At 45.5% G+C, this 24,061-nt stretch overlaps 1 protein-coding gene across 2 annotated transcripts in view; it reads left to right on the top strand.

The window, feature by feature from the left end:
* SPARC (secreted protein, acidic, cysteine-rich) overlaps positions 1-23,390 on the top strand; it is a 33,922-nt gene extending 10,532 nt beyond the window's left edge. For both annotated transcript variants that reach the window (XM_069329851.1, XM_045746629.2), the window contains exons 2-9: positions 3,343-3,410; positions 12,074-12,169; positions 14,286-14,520; positions 15,467-15,582; positions 16,977-17,123; positions 19,314-19,516; positions 21,226-21,373; positions 22,520-23,390. In XM_069329851.1, coding sequence (XP_069185952.1) covers positions 3,345-3,410; positions 12,074-12,169; positions 14,286-14,520; positions 15,467-15,582; positions 16,977-17,123; positions 19,314-19,516; positions 21,226-21,373; positions 22,520-22,570 — 1,062 coding nt within the window. In that variant the 5' untranslated portion in view covers positions 3,343-3,344 and the 3' untranslated portion in view covers positions 22,571-23,390. The remainder of the gene's footprint in view (positions 1-3,342; positions 3,411-12,073; positions 12,170-14,285; positions 14,521-15,466; positions 15,583-16,976; positions 17,124-19,313; positions 19,517-21,225; positions 21,374-22,519) is intronic.
* The last annotated feature ends 671 nt before the right edge of the window (positions 23,391-24,061 follow it).

Raw genomic sequence — 24,061 nt, 5'->3', positions numbered from 1 at the left:
CGTGTCGGGCTCCCAGGCACGCCCTCCGTGTCGGGCTCCCAGGCACGCCCTCCGTGTCCGGCTCCCTGGCACGCCCTCCGTGTCGGGCTCCCAGGCACGCCCTCCGTGTTCGGCTCCCTGGCACGCCCTCCGTGTCGGGCTCCCAGGCACGCCCTCCGTGTCGGGCTCCCAGACACGCCCTCCGTGTCGGGCTCCCAGGCACGCCCTCCGTGTCGGGCTCCCAGGCACGCCCTCCGTGTCGGGCTCCCAGGCACGCCCTCCGTGTCGGGCTCCCAGGCACGCCCTCCGTGTCGGGCTCCCAGGCACGCCCTCCGTGTCGGGCTCCCAGGCACGCCCTCCGTGTCGGGCTCCCAGGCACGCCCTCCGTGTCGGGCTCCCAGGCACGCCCTCCGTGTCGGGCTCCCAGGCACGCCCTCCGTGTCGGGCTCCCAGGCACGCCCTCCGTGTCGGGCTCCCAGGCACGCCCTCCGTGTCGGGCTCCCAGGCACGCCCTCCGTGTCGGGCTCCCAGGCACGCCCTCCGTGTCGGGCTCCCAGGCTGATGACAAATTGGCTTAGCTAAATGATTCAATTCTGATTGGTTCAATTTCTGAGGCTATTGCGGCTCAGGAATTGATATTAATGTTGTGGATATATATAAATATATCGAGTCATGTGTGACAGAGCTGTAAGGACGTGGGTGATGGCGATATACTTCACAGACATGTTTAGAGGGGCGGGCGGGGCCGGCGGGTGGGTGGAAGTGTCTGGTCCGCACATCAACACACGTTTTTATGGCTCTCTGTCGCACACTCGCTCTAGTTGGCGTGTTGAGCCATAACTACGGCAACCACAGGATGATGAACAACCCAGCGGGGTTTTCTTCCTATTGGGGAGTGTTGTACATGCTGCTATGCCGGTGTGCATGCATGAGCCCCTGGAAACACAAACCGAAACTGTTTCTATTTTCCGCTTGTTACAACTTGTAATAAAGTTGTTACATCTTGGCTTACCGTGTTTATGACGTATTAGAAAGTTGTTACAACTTGCTATATTGGTTGTTATAACTGGTTATAGGAGGTGGTCATACTTGTTCGAACGTTGTACCAACGTAGTAGTTTCGGTGTGTGTTTGGCGGTGTGTCCACTCGCAGGATGAGTGACGCTGCCTAATAAACTCGTCCCTCGGGGCAGAATTAATTTTTTTTATTCTTTCATTACTATGAGGTTAATTTTTAGTGATGATAAAACATATAATTACTCGTATGCCATTGTATATACATGACAGAAAATACCAGGTCAGAGCCTTTTGTTGTAAGCACTGGGATGAGACCTCTGAACTGTCCCAGGGCAGAATCACGAAGCAGTTACGCAAACACTTACGAACCTGTACATCTTTTCTCAATCTTTGGCGGTTTTGTTTACAATTATTAAACAGTTAATGAGCTCGGAAGCACCAGGAGGCTGTTTATAACCATAACAACAGTTGATTGGCAAGTTTTCATGCTTGTAAACTGTTTAATAAATGTAAACAAAGCCGGCAAAGATTGAGAAAAGATGCACACGTTCGTAAGTTCTTGCGTAACTGCTTCGTGAATCTGGCCCCTGAAGATTGCTGAAGGAATGGTCTTCTTTAAAATAACTGGATCAGTTCCACTGGGGCTGGATGAGGACTCTTAAGGTAGATAGATGCTCAGTAAAAGTATCTTACTGTCTGGCGTTGCTCATTAATGAAGGACTATGAATCCTCTCTAGAAATTGTCCCAAGTGTCCTGGAGGAATCTTGACCAGTTTGCTGGATGTAACTTATGACATATTCACACACACACGCACCAAAATACTGTCGGGCAGAGAGCAAAGTCAGACACCTTGCGGAGGACTGTGACGTCTCGAGGCACCCCATGGCCAACCTCTCCTTCTACAAAGAACGTCGCTTTTCGCACGTATGCGTTACTTACGGCCAAATATTATCGTGCTAGAAAATGGCAGCGGCTGGCGCAAGTGACTTACTGTCCCGTTTTCCTGTTTAAGGTCCTCTGGAAGGTTTGGAGAGGACACTAAATTGACCGTTTTTTTGACGTTGGGAAACCTGAGGAGGACGGACTGCCATGGCAGCTTATAAATGGTTGTTGGGTTGATGGTTGAGGCGTCTGGTAGAACACATCTTGAGTCATTCATGACTGGATGGTTTGATGGAATTATTTAACAATTGGGAAGGTTGATGACCAGGGGCCAGATTCACGAAGCAGTTACGCAAGCACTTACGAACCTATACATCTATTCTCAATCTTTGGCGGCTTTGTTTACAATTATTAAACAATTAATGAGCTCGGAAGCACCAGGAGGCTGTTTATAACAATAACAACAGTTGATTGGCAAGTTTTCATGCTTGTAAACTGTTTAATAAATGTAACCAAAGCCGTCAAAGATTGAGGAAAGATGTGTACACGTTCGTAAGTGCTTGCGTAACTGCTTCGTGAATCTGGCTCCAGCCTCGTCTGTTAATTTAACAGTTTCAGTTCTATTAGCCGGAATTCCCCGAGATTGTGGCACTGCATGCACCAAATTGTAATGTTTTACTTATTGAATTTGTTGTATGTCTTGGTTTAATGTTATTACCATTTTGATGTGTTTATAAAGCAAAGTACAAATCATCATTCTGTTATGTTTGTGATTATCTCACCGAGTTACATCTCAATTAGAACTATTATACAGTAATTTTTTATGTGATATTTACATTAAATAATGGAGTAAATTAAATAATTCTAGGGGAGCGATGCTAGCTGCCCCCAAGCCCCGTTATAGGGCACATGCAGGATTAATATCCCTGCCATACACACACCGTAACTACGACGTTGGTACAACGTTCGAACAAGTTTTAACACCTCCTATAACCAGTTATAACAACCAATATAGCAAGTTGTAACAACGGTCTAATACGTCATAGATACGTTAAGCCAAGATGTAACAACTTTATTACAGGTTGTAACAAGCGGAAAATAGAGACAGTTTTCGGTTTGTGTTTCCAGGGATATATTGGCTTCATATCCTGAGAGCGTGCTCTTCTATAGCCAGAGTAACACGTGCTGAAACAATTTCCTGTTATAAAACAGTCTAATGCATTCATATATAAACTTGAAAATTTAACTTTGCTCAAAGTTAAGTTTAAAACCAAAAGTAATATACAAGATGAAGAACTAGATCCTTATCACACATAAGTCTATGTTACGTGATAAAATGACACAGAACTTTGTATGTTTTCATATGTAAAAATAATTTGATGTAGGAAGAAGTTAGTTACGGACGTATTAATTATTTGTGCAACTTTTGTGATATAGTTAACTAAATGTTATATTTCTTTGCAGACATGAAGGTGTGGGCAGCTGTGGTGGTGTTGATGGTGGCGGCCACCTGGGCCAGCACTGAAGCGAAGGTACTTCTGATTGACATTATTTGTAGAATTGTAGGCTTATCTTCTTGTTCTGTAACGTTAACATTAGCTTATTACAACTTTCATGTCTCGTGTTTTATCTAGGCTAGGTTTCACCTAGTCTAGCCTTATCTAGCCTAGGTTTCACCTAGCCTAGCCTTATCTAGCCTAGGTTTCACCTAGCCTAGCCTTATCTAGCCTAGGTTTCACCTAGCCTAGCCTTATCTAGCCTAGGTTTCACCTAGCCTAGCCTTATCTAGCCTAGGTTTCACCTAGGCTATTTATGTAGCCTAGGTGGGAATATTTTACACCTGTTTGAGGATGCACATTAAGTGTATACATTATCTTCACCTAATTGGAATGTAAAGAATGGGCTTCAGTTTGTTAGACATGGAAGTACTGGTCTGTACAATATGTATTATAATGCCCTTCTTCCGGTGTATTCCTTGCTGCTCTGGTCTCCATATATGTGCTTCGGGTTTTCACCTTCTCAGGTTTCTTAGAGTTTCTTTCGGGTCATAATTTATACTTGGTCTCATTTGAGTTGTTTTCTGCTCCAGCAGTTAAAAGACTTGGTTTGTGACTCATTGGGTCTCCGGGCTGCATCTTGGGGCATTTTGGGTTTCCTGGTGTTGAAGGCTGTTTGGACTCTTTGGTCAACCATGGGGCTCTTTGGTCTTTTGGTTGGTCTATGGCACTTGGGACATTCTCTGGTTAGATGGGGGGGGGGGAGGCTGAGGCTGAGTTTTGTGTTTTGGGCTCCCGCGTTTTTGCCTGCCCTCGAAGACTGTCTGGTTTGGGCACCTAGCTGGTTGGTTTGTCTGCTAGCCAGGGTTCAAGGCTTTATCCAGGTTGTCTTGCTTGAACCTGGTCTGGGCCGCTAGTAAGGTGTTCCTTCCATGCTGCTGCTGGTCTTGGCTGGTGTATCATTTCTCTTTTGTAAGGGGCGCCCGGTCTCCTCATTGCCTTGCCGAGTGGTTGTGTGACGGACTGCTTTGGCTGTATGGCCTTTATTCCCCGTTTCTCTGAGGACCCTTTGGGCACTGTCCCTGTTTGTGGTTCTGTTGACCAGACCACACACTAGAAGGTGAAGGGACGACGACGTTTCGGTCCGTCCTGGACCATTCTCACAATCGACTTGAGAATTGTGCAGGACGGACCGAAACGTCGTCGTCCTTTCACCTTCTAGTGTGTGGTCTGGTCAACATACTTTAGCCACGTTATTGTGACTCATCGCCTATGGTTCTATTATCGCCGCTGCTCTCAACAGTATTCAGGGTTTGTTCCTCTTGTGGTTCAGAGTCTGGCACCCATATTTTACTTGCGTGGTGTGTCGATTGTACTCATGGCTGGTCCGTTCTTGTGTAGGCATCTTTGATGGGGTGGATGGTCATTCATGCATCCTTGCATATATTTTTTAAACTATTCGGTCATCCGCAGGTGTTCTTCTTTATTTCATTGTCGCCTCTTCATATGGCACAGTGACTATAGATTTGACTTTTTCGTCTGGTCGATACCTGGTTGAACAGGTATCTGTCTCCGGATACCCATCCGGATATCCGTCTCCGGATACCCGTCCGGATATCCGTCTCCAGATACCTGTCCGGATATCCGTCTCCGAAACAGTTATTTTCCTGAGCTTTCTTGTTCTAATCTGTCCTCCTGAAGTAATCACTTCAATGCCACTACAGAATTAGTGCAATTATTTTCTCCTTATCCATGGTATGGTTAGGTTCAGTTCAAGTTAAGATTAAGATAGTTTAGATTTTGTTAAGTTTTGTTACATTTAATATGGTGTTGTTGTTGTTTTTTGATTTAACTACTCAGAACGAAGTGTCCATGTAGCACGGGCTATGGTGAGCCCGTAACAATATGGTGTACTATTCCCAAACATGTGAAATATGAAAATCAAAAACTATTTGAGTATGCCCTAGAATTTTAATTACAGAAAATTATATTCTTCAAGCCATTTCAGAGAAAATGAGTTAAGCATACACTTAAACAAAAAAATCCAAAGATATATATGTGACTAAACTTGTGTGTGGTGCAGTAGATTATTAGTATCGCTGATTATCTTATGAATTATAAATATTACAATACATGAAAATTACAGTATATTTGATTATTTATTTATATACAATAATAAAAACAATAAATATATATACATTTATATTTATATACAATAAATATATATTTATTTATATACAATAATATTTATATTTATATACAATAAAAAACATGACCTTGAGATATATTTATATACAATAAAAAACATGACCTTGAGAAGAAGTATAGGTTAGGAATTGTCTCCAAAGAATTCTCAAAGAATTACTCATTATTGCTGTCTAAGATAATTAGACGAGCCAAAACTAAATACTATGAAGATAAATTTACCCAAATAAAGAGCAACATTAAACAAACTTGGAGCACAATTTCTCAAATATTGGGATCAAAGAAGTCTTTAAATAACAAACCGACTCTCCTGTCTAATAACGATGGTCAGCTTTCAGCCTCTGATTCTGCTACTGAGTTCAATAGGTTCTTCTCTTCCATTGGTTCATCCCTTGCAAATGATATTCCATCTTCCAGTACAGACATTAATGACTATCTTTCAGGTAACTATCCACAGTCTCTGTACCTAAAGCCTATTAATTCCACTGACGTCAATGAGATAATCCTTTCCCTTCAAACCAAGTCTGGTGCCCTTGAGGAGATACCAACTTTAATTTACAAAAAAGCCTCCAGATCTTTAGCCCCTGCTATTGCTTTGCTCTTCAACAAGTCACTTGAACTCCAAACCTTCCCAGATATTCTAAAAAAAGCGAGAGTAACGCCTGTCCACAAATGTGGTAATCTCACAGATGTTAACAACTACAGACCTATATCTATCCTGCCAAACTTGTCAAAAATTTTTGAAAAACTAATCTATAAGCAGCTTTACTCATATCTAGCCAAACTCAATATACTTAGCCCTTGCCAATATGGCTTCAGACCCCAAAAAAGCACTAACGATGCACTTATTAGTATGCTTAACTCGATTCATACAGCTCTTGATAAAAATGAGTTCTCTGTTGGGTTGTTTGTGGACCTGCGTAAAGCTTTTGACACTGTCAACCACCAAAACCTTCTTCTTAAATTACATCATTATGGAGTCAGAGGACACTCCCTACAATACCTCAAATCCTACCTTACTGACAGGCTCCAATATGTTTCTGTGAATAATACAATTTCTCCCACCCTACCCATCAACATTGGTGTTCCCCAGGGCAGCATACTTGGCCCTCTCCTCTTTCTCATCTACATTAATGACCTTCCAAATGCCTCCCAACACCTCAAACCAATTCTATTTGCTGACGACACAACCTTCATTTACTCCAGTCCTGATCCCCTTGCTCTAAATGCCACAGTAAATACTGAGCTAAATAAAGTCCATCTGTGGCTAACTGCCAACAAACTCACCCTTAACATTGACAAAACCTTTTATATTCTGTTTGGCAATAAATCCTCTAATCAAATAAATCTCAAAATAAACAATACCCAAATTTGTAACAAATTAGATGGCAAATTCCTTGGCATTCTCATTGACCACAAGTTTAATTTCCAGGGACACATTCTAAACATATCAAAAAAAGTTTCAAAAACTGTGGGCATTCTTTCTAAGATCAGATATTATGTACCACGCCCTGCCCTGGTGACTCTCTATTACTCCCTTATCTATCCATATCTCAACTATGGTATTTGTGCTTGGGGCTCTACTACCCAAAATCACTTACGTCCTCTAATTACTCAACACAAAGCTGCTATTAGGACAATATCCAATTCTGGCCCCAGACACCACTCGGTACCCCTACTTAAATCTCTGAATATGTTAGACATTAAGTCACTGCACATTCTCTCATGTGTATTATACATATATAAAACGCTAAACTATAATGCCAATCCTGATCTCAAAAGCTTCATAGAAGGTTGTATCAGAACCCATGAGCATCACACCAGAAATAAATACAGTTTTGATATTCCTAGAGTACGACTTAATCAAACTAGAAATGCTCTACAAATCAAGGGGCCCAGAATGTGGAATGACCTTCCCAACCATGTTAAAGACTGTACCTCTCAACCAGTTTAAGTTAAAAGCGAAGCTATACCTAATAAATTCCCTGTAACCTACCTTACCCTTCTATTGTCAACCAATGTCTGTTTTTTTCTTTAAAGAGCGCTGTTTGTCGACATAATTGTATTTGTGCTGCTTTTTCATCTATGTTTTCATTTCTTGTTTTCATTCTACTCATTATGCTCATTTAGTATTAAGCTTGTCATTTAAGTTTATCATGCCCGAAACGCTTTGCGTAATAGTGGCTTTAGGCATTGTATGTACTAGCTATACCTATAAGTCAACCAATCCTTGTAAATATTTATTGTATGTATGTACCTTACCTAAATAAAATTGTATTGTATTGTATTGTATTGTATTGTATACAAGAAGGTACATGGGTTTGTGAGAGTACAGACTACAGAACATTGTTACTCTTATATTCTTGGATATAAGCCGGACCAACTGGGCTGTGGTGGGTGTGTGGGCCTGCGGGCCGCTCCAAGCAACAGCCTGGTGGACCAAACTCTCACAAGTCAAGCCTGGCCTCGGGCCGGGCTTGGGCAGTAGAAGAACTCCCAGAACCCCATCAACCAGGTATATGTGGGCCTGCGGGCCGCTCCAAGCAACAGCCTGGTGGACCAAACTCTCACAAGTCAAGCCTGGCCTCGGGCCGGGCTTGGGCAGTAGAAGAACTCCCAGAACCCCATCAACCAGGTATATGTGGGCCTGCGGACCGCTCCAAGCAACAGCCTGGTGGACCAAACTCTCACAAGTCAAGCCTGGCCTCGGGCCGGGCTTGGGCAGTAGAAGAACTCCCAGAACCCCATCAACCAGGTATATGTGGGCCTGCGGGCCGCTCCAAGCAACAGCCTGGTGGACCAAACTCTCACAAGTCAAGCCTGGCCTCGGGCCGGGCTTGGGGAGTAGAAGAACTCCCAGAACCCCATCAACCAGGTATATGTGGGCCTGCGGGCCGCTCCAAGCAACAGCCAGGTGGACCAAACTCTCACAAGTCAAGCCTGGCCTCGGGCCGGGCTTGGGGAGTAGAAGAACTCCCAGAACCCCATCAACCAGGTATATGTGGGCCTGCGGGCCGCTCCAAGCAACAGCCTGGTGGACCAAACTCTCACAAGTCAAGCCTGGCCTCGGGCCGGGCTTGGGGAGTAGAAGAACTCCCAGAACCCCATCAACCAGGTATATGTGGGCCTGCGGGCCGCTCCAAGCAACAGCCTGGTGGACCAAACTCTCACAAGTCAAGCCTGGCCTCGGGCCGGGCTTGGGCAGTAGAAGAACTCCCAGAACCCCATCAACCAGGTATATGTGGGCCTGCGGGCCGCTCCAAGCAACAGCCTGGTGGACCAAACTCTCACAAGTCAAGCCTGGCCTCGGGCCGGGCTTGGGCAGTAGAAGAACTCCCAGAACCCCATCAACCAGGTATATGTGGGCCTGCGGGCCGCTCCAAGCAACAGCCTGGTGGACCAAACTCTCACAAGTCAAGCCTGGCCTCGGGCCGGGCTTGGGGAGTAGAAGAACTCCCAGAACCCCATCAACCAGGTATATGTGGGCCTGCGGGCCGCTCCAAGCAACAGCCTGGTGGACCAAACTCTCACAAGTCAAGCCTGGCCTCGGGCCGGGCTTGGGCAGTAGAACAACTCCCAGAACCCCATCAACCAGGTATATGTGGGCCTGCGGGCCGCTCCAAGCAACAGCCTGGTGGACCAAACTCTCACAAGTCAAGCCTGGCCTCGGGCCGGGCTTGGGCAGTAGAACAACTCCCAGAACCCCATCAACCAGGTATATGTGGGCCTGCGGGCCGCTCCAAGCAACAGCCTGGTGGACCAAACTCTCACAAGTCCAGCCTGGCCTCGGGCCGGGCTTGGGCAGTAGAACAACTCCCAGAACCCCATCAACCAGGTATATGTGGGCCTGCGGGCCGCTCCAAGCAACAGCCTGGTGGACCAAACTCTCACAAGTCAAGCCTGGCCTCGGGCCAGGCTTGGGCAGTAGAACAACTCCCAGAACCCCATCAACCAGGTATATGTGGGCCTGCGGGCCGCTCCAAGCAACAGCCTGGTGGACCAAACTCTCACAAGTCAAGCCTGGCCTCGGGCCGGGCTTGGGCAGTAGAAGAACTCCCAGAACCCCATCAACCAGGTATATGTGGGCCTGCGGGCCGCTCCAAGCAACAGCCTGGTGGACCAAACTCTCACAAGTCAAGCCTGGCCTCGGGCCGGGCTTGGGGAGTAGAAGAACTCCCAGAACCCCATCAACCAGGTATATGTGGGCCTGCGGGCCGCTCCAAGCAACAGCCTGGTGGACCAAACTCTCACAAGTCAAGCCTGGCCTCGGGCCGGGCTTGGGCAGTAGAACAACTCCCAGAACCCCATCAACCAGGTATATGTGGGCCTGCGGGCCGCTCCAAGCAACAGCCTGGTGGACCAAACTCTCACAAGTCAAGCCTGGCCTCGGGCCGGGCTTGGGCAGTAGAACAACTCCCAGAACCCCATCAACCAGGTATATGTGGGCCTGCGGGCCGCTCCAAGCAACAGCCTGGTGGACCAAACTCTCACAAGTCCAGCCTGGCCTCGGGCCGGGCTTGGGCAGTAGAACAACTCCCAGAACCCCATCAACCAGGTATATGTGGGCCTGCGGGCCGCTCCAAGCAACAGCCTGGTGGACCAAACTCTCACAAGTCAAGCCTGGCCTCGGGCCGGGCTTGGGCAGTAGAACAACTCCCAGAACCCCATCAACCAGGTATATGTGGGCCTGCGGGCCGCTCCAAGCAACAGCCTGGTGGACCAAACTCTCACAAGTCAAGCCTGGCCTCGGGCCGGGCTTGGGCAGTAGAACAACTCCATGCACCCCATCAACCAGGTATATGTGGGCCTGCGGGCCGCTCCAAGCAACAGCCTGGTGGACCAAACTCTCACAAGTCAAGCCTGGCCTCGGGCCGGGCTTGGGCAGTAGAACAACTCCCAGAACCCCATCAACCAGGTATATGTGGGCCTGCGGGCCGCTCCAAGCAACAGCCTGGTGGACCAAACTCTCACAAGTCAAGCCTGGCCTCGGGCCGGGCTTGGGCAGTAGAACAACTCCCAGAACCCCATCAACCAGGTATATGTGGGCCTGCGGGCCGCTCCAAGCAAGAGCCTGGTGGACCAAACTCTCACAAGTCAAGCCTGGCCTCGGGCCGGGCTTGGGCAGTAGAAGAACTCCCAGAACCCCATCAACCAGGTATATGTGGGCCTGCGGGCCGCTCCAAGCAACAGCCTGGTGGACCAAACTCTCACAAGTCAAGCCTGGCCTCGGGCCGGGCTTGGGCAGTAGAACAACTCCATGCACCCCATCAACCAGGTATATGTGGGCCTGCGGGCCGCTCCAAGCAACAGCCTGGTGGACCAAACTCTCACAAGTCAAGCCTGGCCTCGGGCCGGGCTTGGGAAGTAGAACAACTCCCAGAACCCCATCAACCAGGTATATGTGGGCCTGCGGGCCGCTCCAAGCAACAGCCTGGTGGACCAAACTCTCACAAGTCAAGCCTGGCCTCGGGCCGGGCTTGGGCAGTAGAACAACTCCCAGAACCCCATCAACCAGGTATATGTGGGCCTGCGGGCCGCTCCAAGCAAGAGCCTGGTGGACCAAACTCTCACAAGTCAAGCCTGGCCTCGGGCCGGGCTTGGGCAGTAGAAGAACTCCCAGAACCCCATCAACCAGGTATATGTGGGCCTGCGGGCCGCTCCAAGCAACAGCCTGGTGGACCAAACTCTCACAAGTCAAGCCTGGCCTCGGGCCGGGCTTGGGCAGTAGAACAACTCCATGCACCCCATCAACCAGGTATCAACCAGGTATCAAAGCTGTATCAAAGCCTGGAGACTTCATCCTCAGAAGCATAGCTGCTCTAGAGAGAGTGCAACACCAGACAACAAAAATCATGCCAGAGGTAAGTCAACTGTGGCACCAGGAGCGGCTGAGGGCCACAGGGCTAACAACACTGTTAACCAGGCATGAGATGGGAGATCTCATTGAAACTTATAGAATACTGAACAATTTGCTGAATGTTGACCCGGAGAATGTCTTCAAAAGGTTAGATGTAACACTAACAAGGAGCAGCAGTTACAAGCTCAACAAGCCACAATCTTGGACTGAGAACACCAGATGCTTTTCCACACACAGGCTTATTAACCCATGGAACCGCCTACCCGCCACAGCCTTAAATGCCGAGACTGTTGAATTTCAAAATCCAACTTGAAAATATTAAAAAGGCAAATAGGGGCACCTTCAACAAGCCGCCGGCTTCCTGTCCTTGTCAAAGCCACTAGTAATAGTGGCCCTCAGGTAAATTCAGGCAATTCTTGCAAAACCACTAACAAGCACTCTGGTTCGGCCAGGTACGGTATGATAACTGAAATGCTTTGCGTAATACTGTAATGTATTCATTAATACAGTATATGTAACTCTTGTTCCTACAATTGTACATTACTCTTATGTTCCTTGTACACACATTATTTTAAAAAAAGATTATTATTAATAATATGAGTAACAATACAGAATTTAAATGATTATTTTTCCACAGGAGCATCTGCACAAGAAAGCTCATTCTGACCCACAGAAGAAACATATTGTCCAGATTGAGGAAAAGCTTCAACAGTTGCTTGAACTAGAAGCAGAGGTAGGTACAAAAAAGAATAATATATATACAGTATTGAGCTTATGAAATTCCATTTTATACCTTGAGAAGTCCAGATGTGACCCAGGAGATAATTGCTGTTTGTAGCAGGGGAAGGTGGCCAGGTAGCAGGGGAAGGTGGCCAGGTAGCAGGGGAAGGTGGCCAGGTAGCAGGGGAAGGTGGCCAGGTAGCAGGGGAAGGTGGCCAGGTAGCAGGGGAAGGTGGCCAGGTAGCAGGGGAAGGTGGCCAGGTAGCAGGGGAAGGTGGCCAGGTAGCAGGGGAAGGTGGCCAGGTAGCAGGGGAAGGTGGCCAGGTAGCAGGGGAAGGTGGCCAGGTAGCAGGGGAAGGTGGCCAGGTAGCAGGGGAAGGTGGCCAGGTAGCAGGGGAAGGTGGCCAGGCAGCAGGGGAAGGTGGCCAGGCAGCAGGGGATGGTGGCCAGACAGCAGGGGGAAGGTGGCCAGGTAGCAGGGGAAGGTGGCCAGGTAGCAGAGGAAGGTGGCCAGGTAGCAGGGGAAGGTGGCCAGGTAGCAGGGGAAGGTGGCCAGGTAGCAGGGGAAGGTGGCCAGGCAGCAGGGGAAGGTGGCCAGGTAGCAGGGGAAGGTGGCCAGGTAGCAGGGGAAGGTGGCCAGGTAGCAGGGGAAGGTGGCCAGGCAGCAGGGGAAGGTGGCCAGGCAGCAGGAGGAGGTGGCCAGGCAGCAGGTAAAGGTGGTTAGGCAGCAGGGGAAGGTGGCCAGGCAGCAGGAAGAAGGTGGCCAGGGAGCAGGGGAAGGTGGCCAGGCAGCAGGGGAAGGTGGCCAGGCAGCAGGGGAGGTGGCCAGGCAGCAGGGGAGGTGGCCAGGCAGCAGGGGCAGGTGGCCAGGTAGCAGGGGAAGGTGGCCAGGTAGCAGGGCAAGGTGGCCAGGCAGCAGGGGAGGTGGCCAGGCAGCAGGGGAGGTGGCCAGGCAGCAGGGGAGGTGGCCAGGCAGCAGGGGAAGGTGGCCAGGTAGCAGGGGAAGGTGGCCAGGCAGCATGGGAAGGTGGCCAGGTAGCAGGGGAAAGGTGGCCAGGCAGCAGGGGAAGGTGGCCAGGCAGCAGGGGAAGGTGGCCAGGCAGCAGGGGGAGGTGGCCAGGCAGCAGGGGGAGGTGGCCAGGCAGCAGGGGGAAGGTGGCCAGGCAGCAGGGGAAGGTGGCCAGGCAGCAGGGGAAGGTGGCCAGGCAGCAGGGGAAGGTGGCCAGGCAGCAGGGGGAGGTGGCCAGGTAGCAGAGGAAGGTGGCCAGGCAGCAGGGGGAAGGTGGCCAGGCAGCAGGGGAAGGTGGCCAGGCAGCAGGGGAAGGTGGCCAGGCAGCAGGGGAAGGTGGCCAGGTAGCAGGGGGAAGGTGGCCAGGCAGCAGGGGGAAGGTGGCCAGGCAGCAGGGGGAAGGTGGCCAGGCAGCAGGGGAAGGTGGCCAGGTAGCAGGGGAAGGTGGCCAGGCAGCAGGGGGAAGGTGGCCAGGCAGCAGGGGAAGGTGGCCAGGCAGCAGGGGAAGGTGGCCAGGCAGCAGGGGGAAGGTGGCCAGGCAGCAGGGGAGGTGGCCAGGCAGCAGGGGAGGTGGCCAGGCAGCAGGGGAAGGTGGCCAGGTAGCAGGGGAAGGTGGTTAGGCAGCAGGGGAAAGTGGCCAGGTAGCAGGGGAAGGTGGCCAGGCAGCAGGGGGAAGGTGGCCAGGCAGCAGGGGGAGGTGGCCAGGCAGCAGGGGAAGGTGGCCAGGTAGCAGGGGAAGGTGGCCAGGCAGCAGGGGAAGGTGGCCAGGCAGCAGGGGAAGGTGGCCAGGCAGCAGGGAAAGGTGGCCAGGTAGCAGGGGGAGGTGGCCCTATCACGGGGTAGGTGGCCAGGCAGCAGGGGGAAGGTGGCCAGGCAGCAGGGGGAGGTGGCCAGGCAGCAGGGGGAGGTGGCCAGGCAGCAGGGGAAGGTGGCCAGGCAGCAGGGGAAGGTGGCCAGGAAGCAGGGGGAAGGTGGCCAGGCAGCAGGGGGAGGTGGCCAGGCAGCAGGGGAAGGTGGCCAGGAAGCAGGGGAAGGTGGCCAGCAAGCAGGAAGTGGTGATATTTAAGACTTTTGATGAAACTATCTTGCTGAGGTTTTTAATAATATCTCTTATCATCAGCTAAAGTCGGAAATTGCTGAAGTTGCCGAGGCAGTGGAGGAGGACGAGGAAGGTTCTGAGGAGAATGAAATAGAGGAGGAAGAGGAAGGGGAGCCAGCAGAGGATGAACCTGTAGAGGTTGATGAACCTGTAGAGGAAGATGGAGATGAACCTGTAGAGGAAGATGGAGATGAACCTTTAGTTGAAGAGAATCCCTTAGAAGAGACAGATGAAGAAGTAAATGCATTCTATGGAGGTAATGCTACTATACATATTTTTATTGTAATAAAGAAGTGCTCTGAAATAGGTAATTTTGGGATAGCTTAGTAATTCCCCTAGTGTGAGCTGTGTACCTGCAGAAGTTTTGGATTGTTCTCTATACCTAAAAATGCCATATAGCAGTCAATGCACCACTTGTCAACAGACTTATGGCAGTTTGTGTCCTGCATGGGTTAAACATCTGCAGGAATTTTAGCTACGTTGTACAAACAATGTCTGCACATTTCCCCAGAATAAAAAAATCAACCACTGAGCAGTGTTGGTTCAAAGCAAGCCTGGTGGATGCAGATACAAAGCAGTCCTTGTGGCACTAGTAAAACACTCGCCCGACGCTTTGCAAGCATTTTGGCCTGGGTTCGTATCCTGGCTGGGGAGGATTGACCAGGCGCCAGTCCTTAACTGTAGCCTCTGTTCACCCAGCAGTGAATGGGTACCTGGATGTTAAATGATTTGGCGGGTTGTATTCCAGGGAAAAATTAGGATTAAGGACCTGCTCGAAATGCTATGCATGCTAGTATCTTTACAAGAATGAAAACACTCTTGTATGGTATATATATATAAAAAGCAAAAACAAATAAGGTTATCTGACCACAGCATCAGAGTTCTCAACACAGCTCAGCTCTCTTTGCCTCTGTAAACCAAACCGAACTGTATCTAATGTGACCCATTATAATGGGGCAATCTTAGTAAAGCTTTTTTGCTAAGATTAAAAAAGATATTAAAACTTTCTTCGTATCTCTTTATTCAGGATATTTCTGATTTCTGAAATTATTTTGTCATTGTTTTCTGTACATGTTGTCTGCATAATCTAAGTGGGTCCTAACAAGAGCAAGATATAGTTGCAGAATAACATTAGATGTCTTATTGCTGACACTTCTGGGTAGAATCTCAATATGTCTTATCTTGTTATTTTGTATTGACAGATCCTTGTGCAGATATGTACTGCGGTGCTGGTCGCACGTGTGTTATAAATGATGCCGGTGAAGGCGAGTGCCGATGTGTTAATGTGTGCAGCGATGAGACTGATCCACGAAGAAGGGTGAGTTCTGAGTTGTGATCTCACAGGAGTGGTGAGTAATGAATCACAGTTTGCAAGTATATATTTGAGGTACTTGATAAATATATAGCGTGGAAACCATATTTTAAAAATTTCTTGTGGAACTATCCATCCTTGAGGGAATGTTTTTATATAAGAATTTCAGGCTATATTCAAGAGTTAAGGAAATTCTTGAAATAACTATTAATAAAGTGTGTCAATTTTGTTATTGTGTAATTAAGCCAAATGTCTGAGGGTCGCAATGAGGAAATAATTTGTGGGAAGACTGAGAGTAGAAAACAAGGCAGCACAATTAAGAGAAACACAAACTTAAAAACAATGAGAGGTTTTATCTTGTATTTAGTAATAACCTTATTTATGGGATTTACTCTCATTAATGCATAATTTTGCTAATGTCTGTCAAGTTGTACACCTCAACGTCGTGTAGCACCATTCATACTGTATTGTGACTCCACTGCTATTTTAGTGATACCATCTATCCTCACAAACTTTCATTACATATCTCTATACTTGTGTTGTTCTTGGAGTGGCCTCAGATACTGGGTTCAGTATTCTGCAAATTTCACTTCACCTGCTATAAGTGCCATTACCCAAGGGTTTGCATAAGCAGAAATATTAGGGTCTCAGAGAAATTCCTCATCCGGTCACTGGCAATAAGTCACAGGGACCCTCCCCTTTAAACAATTGAAACAATTGATTGGCAAGATTAGTTACTGCTTTTTCCTTTACCCAAATCTGCCTTTATTGCTTTTATATGCACCTTGAATTATATATTAAGCTGCAATTCAGGAGATTTACCAGTGGTAGCATGACTAGTTTTCTGTTGATTATAAAAAATCTACAAAAGTTTTGTGTTAATAGAACCTCTTGTAAACTAATGTAGCCCTTCGTTTAAGGATCTTACTGCTCTCTCAGCAGGCCTATTGTAGGAGGATTATATGGAGCAGGTGTTACATGTTTTATTCCATTTCCCTAAACAATGACTCTATTTCACCAGACACAAAATAAAGAATTATTCTAAGAAGAAGAAAGAAGTCTGGCAATCTAAAATTACAGAATATTCTCCTTAACAATTCACTTGCTACAGATGATGCTGAACATCCCAAAATTTAGTTTATGAATCTGCAGTCACTAAATAATGTTTATTATCCGTAGGTCCAGCCTAATCTACAGGAACCTAACATAAGTACAGTAAAACTAAATGCCACAAATCACACTAAACCCTAACTCCTCTCAGTTTGCATTAACCAGATTCAGACCAAGTCATAGTTATATTTCTATAGATTAAAAGTAATTACATAAAAATATGTAAGTCATAGTTACAGGTGTTTTAACAACTGGTGATTTATGAAAAACTAAATATTGTCTCCTTATAGGTGTGCAGTAATCACAATGAGACCTGGATGTCCGATTGTGAGCTCTACCGCCAACGTTGTCTCTGCCAAGAGGGTGATGAAAGCTGTCGCAAACCAGAATATACCCACGCTCACATTAACTATTATGGAGAATGTCAAGACCTTCCTGTAAGTATTTGTGCATTTATAATTTAATAAAGTTTAGACATTTGTAGCAGAGAGCAAAGTTGTGAGCGAGATAATGGTTATTGCTATAGATATGAGTACCCTTTGCATATATTGTATAGTACGCTCATACCCCATTTAATGTGACAGATGAATTCCTTGATACTAGTGTGTTAAATGAATTAGCACTACACTGGGTCGTTATTGCATAGTCCCATTGGAGGTGCCTTACCCACATCATAATTTATTATTAACACCTAAAATATTTGGTGTTTATTGAATTGGGAGAGATGAGAGTTACTAGAGGGAAGATGGGCCAAGTTGTGACCCATTATGAAAAACATGAACCAAGTTCACAATTTTGCCCAGAGTAGTTTTTTGTAGCAGGAGATTGTATAAATAACAGTTCTCTTCATTTCAATGCTGTGGTCAAAATCTGAGTAATTTCAGTAAATAGATCCAGGGGTATCAATGATTTTATTGATGTCTTTTGTCGAAACTCTGATGGAAAGTGTTTTTTTTGGTACATGTTCGTTTTTAGAGTTAGTTTAGTTCATTTATTATGCACCCCATACCCATCTTGTGGGCGGTAGTGGAAAGGGTTACAGAGGCACATAATGGGCTCAGGGACTGAACCCCACAATTCATTTAGCTAAGCAAGTTACAATCTTGATGAGCTAGTTACAAAATTTAATATAAGTCATCACATCAACAATGGGTTCGAGATCGACCACAAGTACAGGTTCTAAATTAAGCAACTGACATATGTGGAGAGCTAGTGTCACAATTGATATGTTTGTCCTGCACACCGCCCCCCCATCCAGTGGGCAGCGGTGGATAGGTTACAATCACTTAGTTACTACCTACAGTTAGCAAACTGGGGATATTTGGCTAAAATTTCTGGTAGCAGATCATTTTGAATGAAATATTGACACATCGCTGGAACATTGGTTATAGAATTGTCTCTAAATTCACGTATCTTTTCGCACTCCATCACATAGTGACGGAGGGTGTGCGAATAATTTTGTTGACACAGTTTACATTTGCTCAGGTCTACATCAGCAGATAATGAGAATTCCCAGAGATACTTGTAACCGAGTCTAAGCCGAGCAGTAGTAACATCTAGATGTCTGCTGATTTTTAGAGTCATTACCATATTCAGTGAAATGCTGCTGCTCAAGCTCTACCTTCATTGGTAAGAATGATGTAGTTCCTGCACATTATCTATCATAATGTGCTTCTCACAGTTCCAACTTGAAAATGGCCCATGGATCAACTCTTGATTCCCAGCACCGCCTTGAGTCATGCAGGAGTACCGACATCACGGAGCTTCTTGAGACCTCCTGTCAAATTCCAGTTTACTAAATCTTCCTCCTAGAAGTTGTCCAGTAGCTCCTCTACATTGTCTCTCAAGTACTGCTTTGAGTAATGTCCCTTCTGGTGGCTTAAAACACACCAATATAGGACCAATATGTGACATGACCTGTCACGTCTTTCCCTAGGTGGCTAGTGACAGCAGGCAGAGTTTCTGCCATACAGCTCGGGCACCGACTAAGTCATGCCATGGGCACTCTTGGTTGGTCAAACTGGACACACCACAGCATCCGACCAATCAGAATTTCCAAAACCAGGAGACATCATGTCACCATTGCATTGTTCTTGTGGTCCAGTATTCACATTAAACATTGTGGCCTATGGTCCAATGTTCACAATACACACACTGTTGCAATTGGCACAGTGTTTGCATCAGGCAATGTGGCCAGTAGTTCAGTGTTCACATTACACATTCTGGCCAGAGTCAAAATGTTCATATTAAGCATTATGGCTAGTGTCCAGCATTCATATTAGGCATTGTGGCCACTGGCACAATGTTCACATTAAGCATTGTGGCCATGGTCTAGTGTTCACATTATCGCTTGTTGGCCATTGTTCACATTAGGCATTGTGGCCAGTGGTCCAGTGTTCACTTTAGGCACTTGTGTAGTAATTGGATCAGCAGTAATTTACTAATGTGTGTTTGTGTCTTGGGAATAAAATTGGGAATTAAAGTCAGGCTGCATTCACTGCTTATTTATTTTTCCGTAGGGCACGGTTTTGCTGCATATCACAATGAATTAGACAAAATGTCTGCTTTGTAAATATTGAACACATTATTATTTTTCTTTAGCCAGTGTCTTCTTGTTTATTTGGTAGGCATGTGAAGAATCAGAGCTGGAAGACTTCCCTCGGCGCATGAGTGAGTGGCTCTTCAACATCATGCGTGACATGGCCGACCGCGAAACTCTAAGTGAACACTACATTCGTTTAGAGCGGGAGGCTGAAGAGGATGCCACTAAGCAGTGGACATATGCAGTGGTGTGGAAATGGTGCGAGCTGGATTCTCATCCAAAGGACAGGTGAGAAATATTGATGTGAACCTAGTATTAATATACTATATTGGCCAGGTGAATACATTGATAAAACTATTGCATAAAGATTATATTTGTAACTTAAAATAATCTAAACTAGAGGATTTACACCATTGTCATCAGTAGAATTCTGGTCATGCTCTTTTGTCAGTTAGTTGTCTAGTTTGGCCTGGAAGGTCAAACTGGACAAGGTTGTGACGAGAGTTTATGCATCAACCATCAACCAGGTATCAATAATGCCTCACGCTGCTCCCAACAGAGTGGTTTGCAAAGACACCCTTGCACTACACAAGATTGGTTACATACCAAGTACAGGAAAGCAAGCAAAAGGTGTACATGAGTTTGTTGTCTTCAAGCACATATAAAGAAGAGATTGTCAGTGAAAATCTGTGTGTTTCTGGTGTGTTGAATGCAAAGTTGCCTTGTGCTTTGTGGTAATCACTGCTTCAGTGAGTATCACACATTCGTGAAGTGTCTTGTTCCCAGTTCCAGAAGCCCAGTTGTCTTAGGTTGTGTGGAAGAAGGTTAGGTTTAGCCAGTGTGCGATCTATCCACAGGCCCTCGTGTCAGCAAGTTTGCACCTCTGTATTGTTTGCTACTATATTTTGGGCAGATATTCAGACTCCTGACTTTTTGCATCCTAATTAAGTGCTTGAAGCATGTCATGTAGAAAACATTCCTCACCAATGCTGAGCTTAGGTTACAGTGGATCAGTTGATCCAGCACTGATTCCCTTCAGGGTTACTGGCTGAGCCTTCTCTTCTCTGGTAAGTCATTCTTACGTTCCCTGTGATTAATTAGCTTGGGGAAGCCACCAGAGGAAGCCTTCCCAGAAATCCAGAATTGAATGTAGTGTAATACATAATTGTGGGTGGTCCCCCTCTTTGTGTCTACCCATTCCTACACAAACATCTTCCCAGAGTCTTTGGGGGTTGTTTTGTGCAGCACAAGTCTGACTAGTGCCATCGACCTGGAACCCAGGAGTTGCTGGGACTGTCATCTGGCGAGCGAGTGATGCTAACCCAGCAATTGGTTTTGGACGAGTACATACTGTAGTTAGTATCAGGGTTACCAATATGTTCCATGCCATTGCTTGCTTTGGGGCACCTCTACCTTTCTGGTGGGTTATGTTTCTGTATGGATTCACGTATGTATACCCCAGACTCCCCATGCCTCCATTGAGGGGGCCAGATTCAGGTACTGGTCTCCAGTAGGCACTCATGATTCATAAGAGCCTTGTGGGGCACATAAGGCTTGGGGTATTTAGGTGGGTAGTTTGGGGATCCACTGAAGGGAGCCCCTCTCAGAAAAAAACATAATGTGAGGCCCTTAGCTATGACTTTCTTGATGTGTCTAAATTTGGAGCCACTTGATGAGAGTAAGGCATCCATAGGTCTATCATACATTATGTGTGTGTGTATGTCTATCTATCTATATGTCTATCTATAATATTATATTTCTTTTTCTTGATTTACTTATTACATATTGTAAGACTGCCTGAAGACTTGTTGTCTATTACAACTAATTAATTACTGTATTAGCCTTTTTTGTTTAAACATAAAAGATTAACTTAAGAAGAAAAATCATTCCCAAGTTAAAGGATTAATTGAAGAACAAAAACTAGGATGAGAGACCTGAATACTTTTAAAAGTTAAATGCTTATATATATATATATATATTTGTCTTTATGTATTTAGCTTTGTCTCGCGTCACGAACTGTTCCCCATCCGAGCCCCGCTTGTCACTCTGGAGCACTGCATTAGCCAGTTCCTAGACTCATGTGATCCAGATGATGACCACCGCATCACCTTTAAGGAATGGGCTAACTGTACAAAGCTCTCTGAGGTAAGAAACATTTTAATGTTGTATGGGCAGTGTTATTTATTTTTAGACAAAATGCTTCCTGTAATGTTTTATAGGGATAGATTGCATCCTGCCACCTGGTGGGTTGTTCATTTTTAGCCAAGGTAAAATGCCGAGGGAGCCGGTCGGCCGAGCGGACAGTACACTGGACTTGTGATCCTGTGGTTCCGGGTTCAATCCTGGGCGCCGGCAAGATAGAATGGGCAGAGTTTCTTTCACCCTATGCCCCTGTTACCTAGCAGTAAAATAGGTACCTGGGTGTTAGTCAACTGTCACGGGCTGCTTCCTGGGGGGTGGAGGCCTGGTCGAGGACCGGGCTGCGGGGACACTAAAGCCCCTAAATCATCTCAAGATAACCTCAAGATAACTTTGCTAACCTCTGTTTTGTCATACTGCATCTGGAAAGGCTTTTGAGTTTATGACTCTCAAAATTTTAGATGGGATTAAGTATTATTCACTGTCTCTTCAAGGACAGTTTGAAAAGTTCCCACTGTACTGGAGTGGACTGTTGATCTGCTCTGACTGTGCTAGATTTTAACCAGAGTTGAAAAGTATCTTAGGCCTTAGGAAACATCATAGTGGGATAGCTTAGACATCACAGGAAAGATGTTAATGTTGAAAGCTTAAGATTGGTGTAAGAGCAGACTTTATTACTGAAGTTATGTAATATATTAAGAGATGAGGTAAGAAAGATTATGGCAAGCAGTGAATGTAATGCTGTAAACTTAGTGTTGGAAGAGACTGAAAGTTAAGGAGGTTGCTTATAAGATGGATAGATTTTAGCCCTAAACAATTGTTGTGCATGTGTTCATATACAGTATTAAACACTTTAACTTTTAAAATGAACAAATCCACAAGGGCCGTGACGAGGATTTGAACCTGCGTTCGAGAGCATCCCAGACACTGCCTTAATCGACTTGAGCAACGACATAGTCAACTCCTCCTTCAGTTTCAACTCCTTTTGACCATGTCGTAGCTCAGTCGATTAAGGCAGCGTCTGGGATGCCCTCGGACGCAGGTTCGAATCCTCGTTACGGCCCTTGTGGATTTCTTAATTTTAATAACTTCTTTATAATAACTTTAATAACTTTTTATACTACAATTGACTTTGGTCTTTTATACTCGCAGGAGGACTTTGAGAAGCTTGAGGACATGTGTGAGAACATCCGTGATGACTAACATGTTAATCGTGGTGTCAGAAAGACTTCTGTTGTTGGAGTCTATGAAAACGTTAACATAATGCTTTAATCCATATGTAACAGATGCAATTAAGAAACCAAGTGACTGATTGTATTTAAATGCCTCAATAAAATTTAAGCGATATAAGAAGCATAGTTTTCAGTTGATATTTAGCTCTGTGCAATTGAAGTAAACATGTGAATGACAGTTGAGGTGGTGATGATGTGACTGGTTTGATATTAACTGAAATTTGTCACTAATTGTTTGATTAGCATAATATTTTTAATGTAAGGAAATAATAAAGGGTCACTTAACTATGTAAAACAATTTGTTTCAAAAATGTAATATAAAATAGGAAATTCTTTTCTATCAATCTTATTGGATGCATTTTTCTGTGTTCTTTTCCGAGATAATTTAGATTTATGCTTCAGTATAAGTTAGGAATTATATCATGAGTACAGATACGTAGAAATATCGTAAGTAAAGCCTACTGCAAAGTATGTAAAGTTATTTTTTTTTTATAATACTGTACTCTTACTGTATTACTTAGATTATACTACTTAATAATAAAGCAACTTTGTACAAAGTTGCTACACACTGCCATATGTTGTACATGACTGTATGTTATACTGCCAGGTAACGGGCCAGTATGATGCTTTATATTTAATGATTTTCTACTTCACTGAAATCTTTGGCTAGTTTTTATTGAATTTATTTTTATGTTGTAGCTCAGTTCTTGTGCTGAAATAAAATGAATAAATAGGCAATTTTCATATGGTAACTGTTACCCTATGAAGAATATAAATTTATATATTTAACATCTTTGATATATTATTTTCCTTTTAACTTAAAGTAAAATGCCTGACAATCTATGTGGCATTCAGAAATGATTACGAAACTGCTTTGTTTGAACTTATTACCTGTCTTGTCATTAAGTAATACTGAAGCTGTACATAAGACAATACATGAATCTATAAAATGTTCTTAGGAGAATTGAGCTGGGGACACGTCTTCTTAATTAAACTCCTTAGTGAAGGGCACAATTGGTCTCAATCGAGGGGGACCTATTGACTGCTACCATCTCCACTGGCCTCATGGAAACTTCTTGTTAAATTATCCCCATTATTCTTGAGGATTTTTTCCAAATGAAGTTTAAACTGAAGTACAGTATATCCCAGAATTAGCTATCTATTTCTATGAAATTAGATGACTATTAAAAACCTACATAGTTTCATGATTTTACCCAAATATGACAAATTTTGTACACCTTGCTGCTCGATTTGGATAATACATTTAGGTCCAGCATTTAGAGCATGCTGGATCTGACTGTGATGAGCTTTTTTCATCAGAATTCAAGAATCTATGAACTGTTGGCTTTGATATGTTGAGTTTTTGACTGGCTTCCCTAACTGACACTGTTGGTTTATCCTCTAACCAATGTTGTTCTTCTTCTATGCTCTAACATTGTTCTTGAGCATCCTTTACCCATGC

This window comes from Procambarus clarkii, chromosome 3 (assembly GCF_040958095.1).
Source record: "Procambarus clarkii isolate CNS0578487 chromosome 3, FALCON_Pclarkii_2.0, whole genome shotgun sequence".
Classification (NCBI taxonomy): domain Eukaryota; kingdom Metazoa; phylum Arthropoda; class Malacostraca; order Decapoda; family Cambaridae; genus Procambarus; species Procambarus clarkii.
Note: the sequence above shows the minus strand (reverse complement) of the source record. Positions and strands in the feature narration are given on the sequence as shown.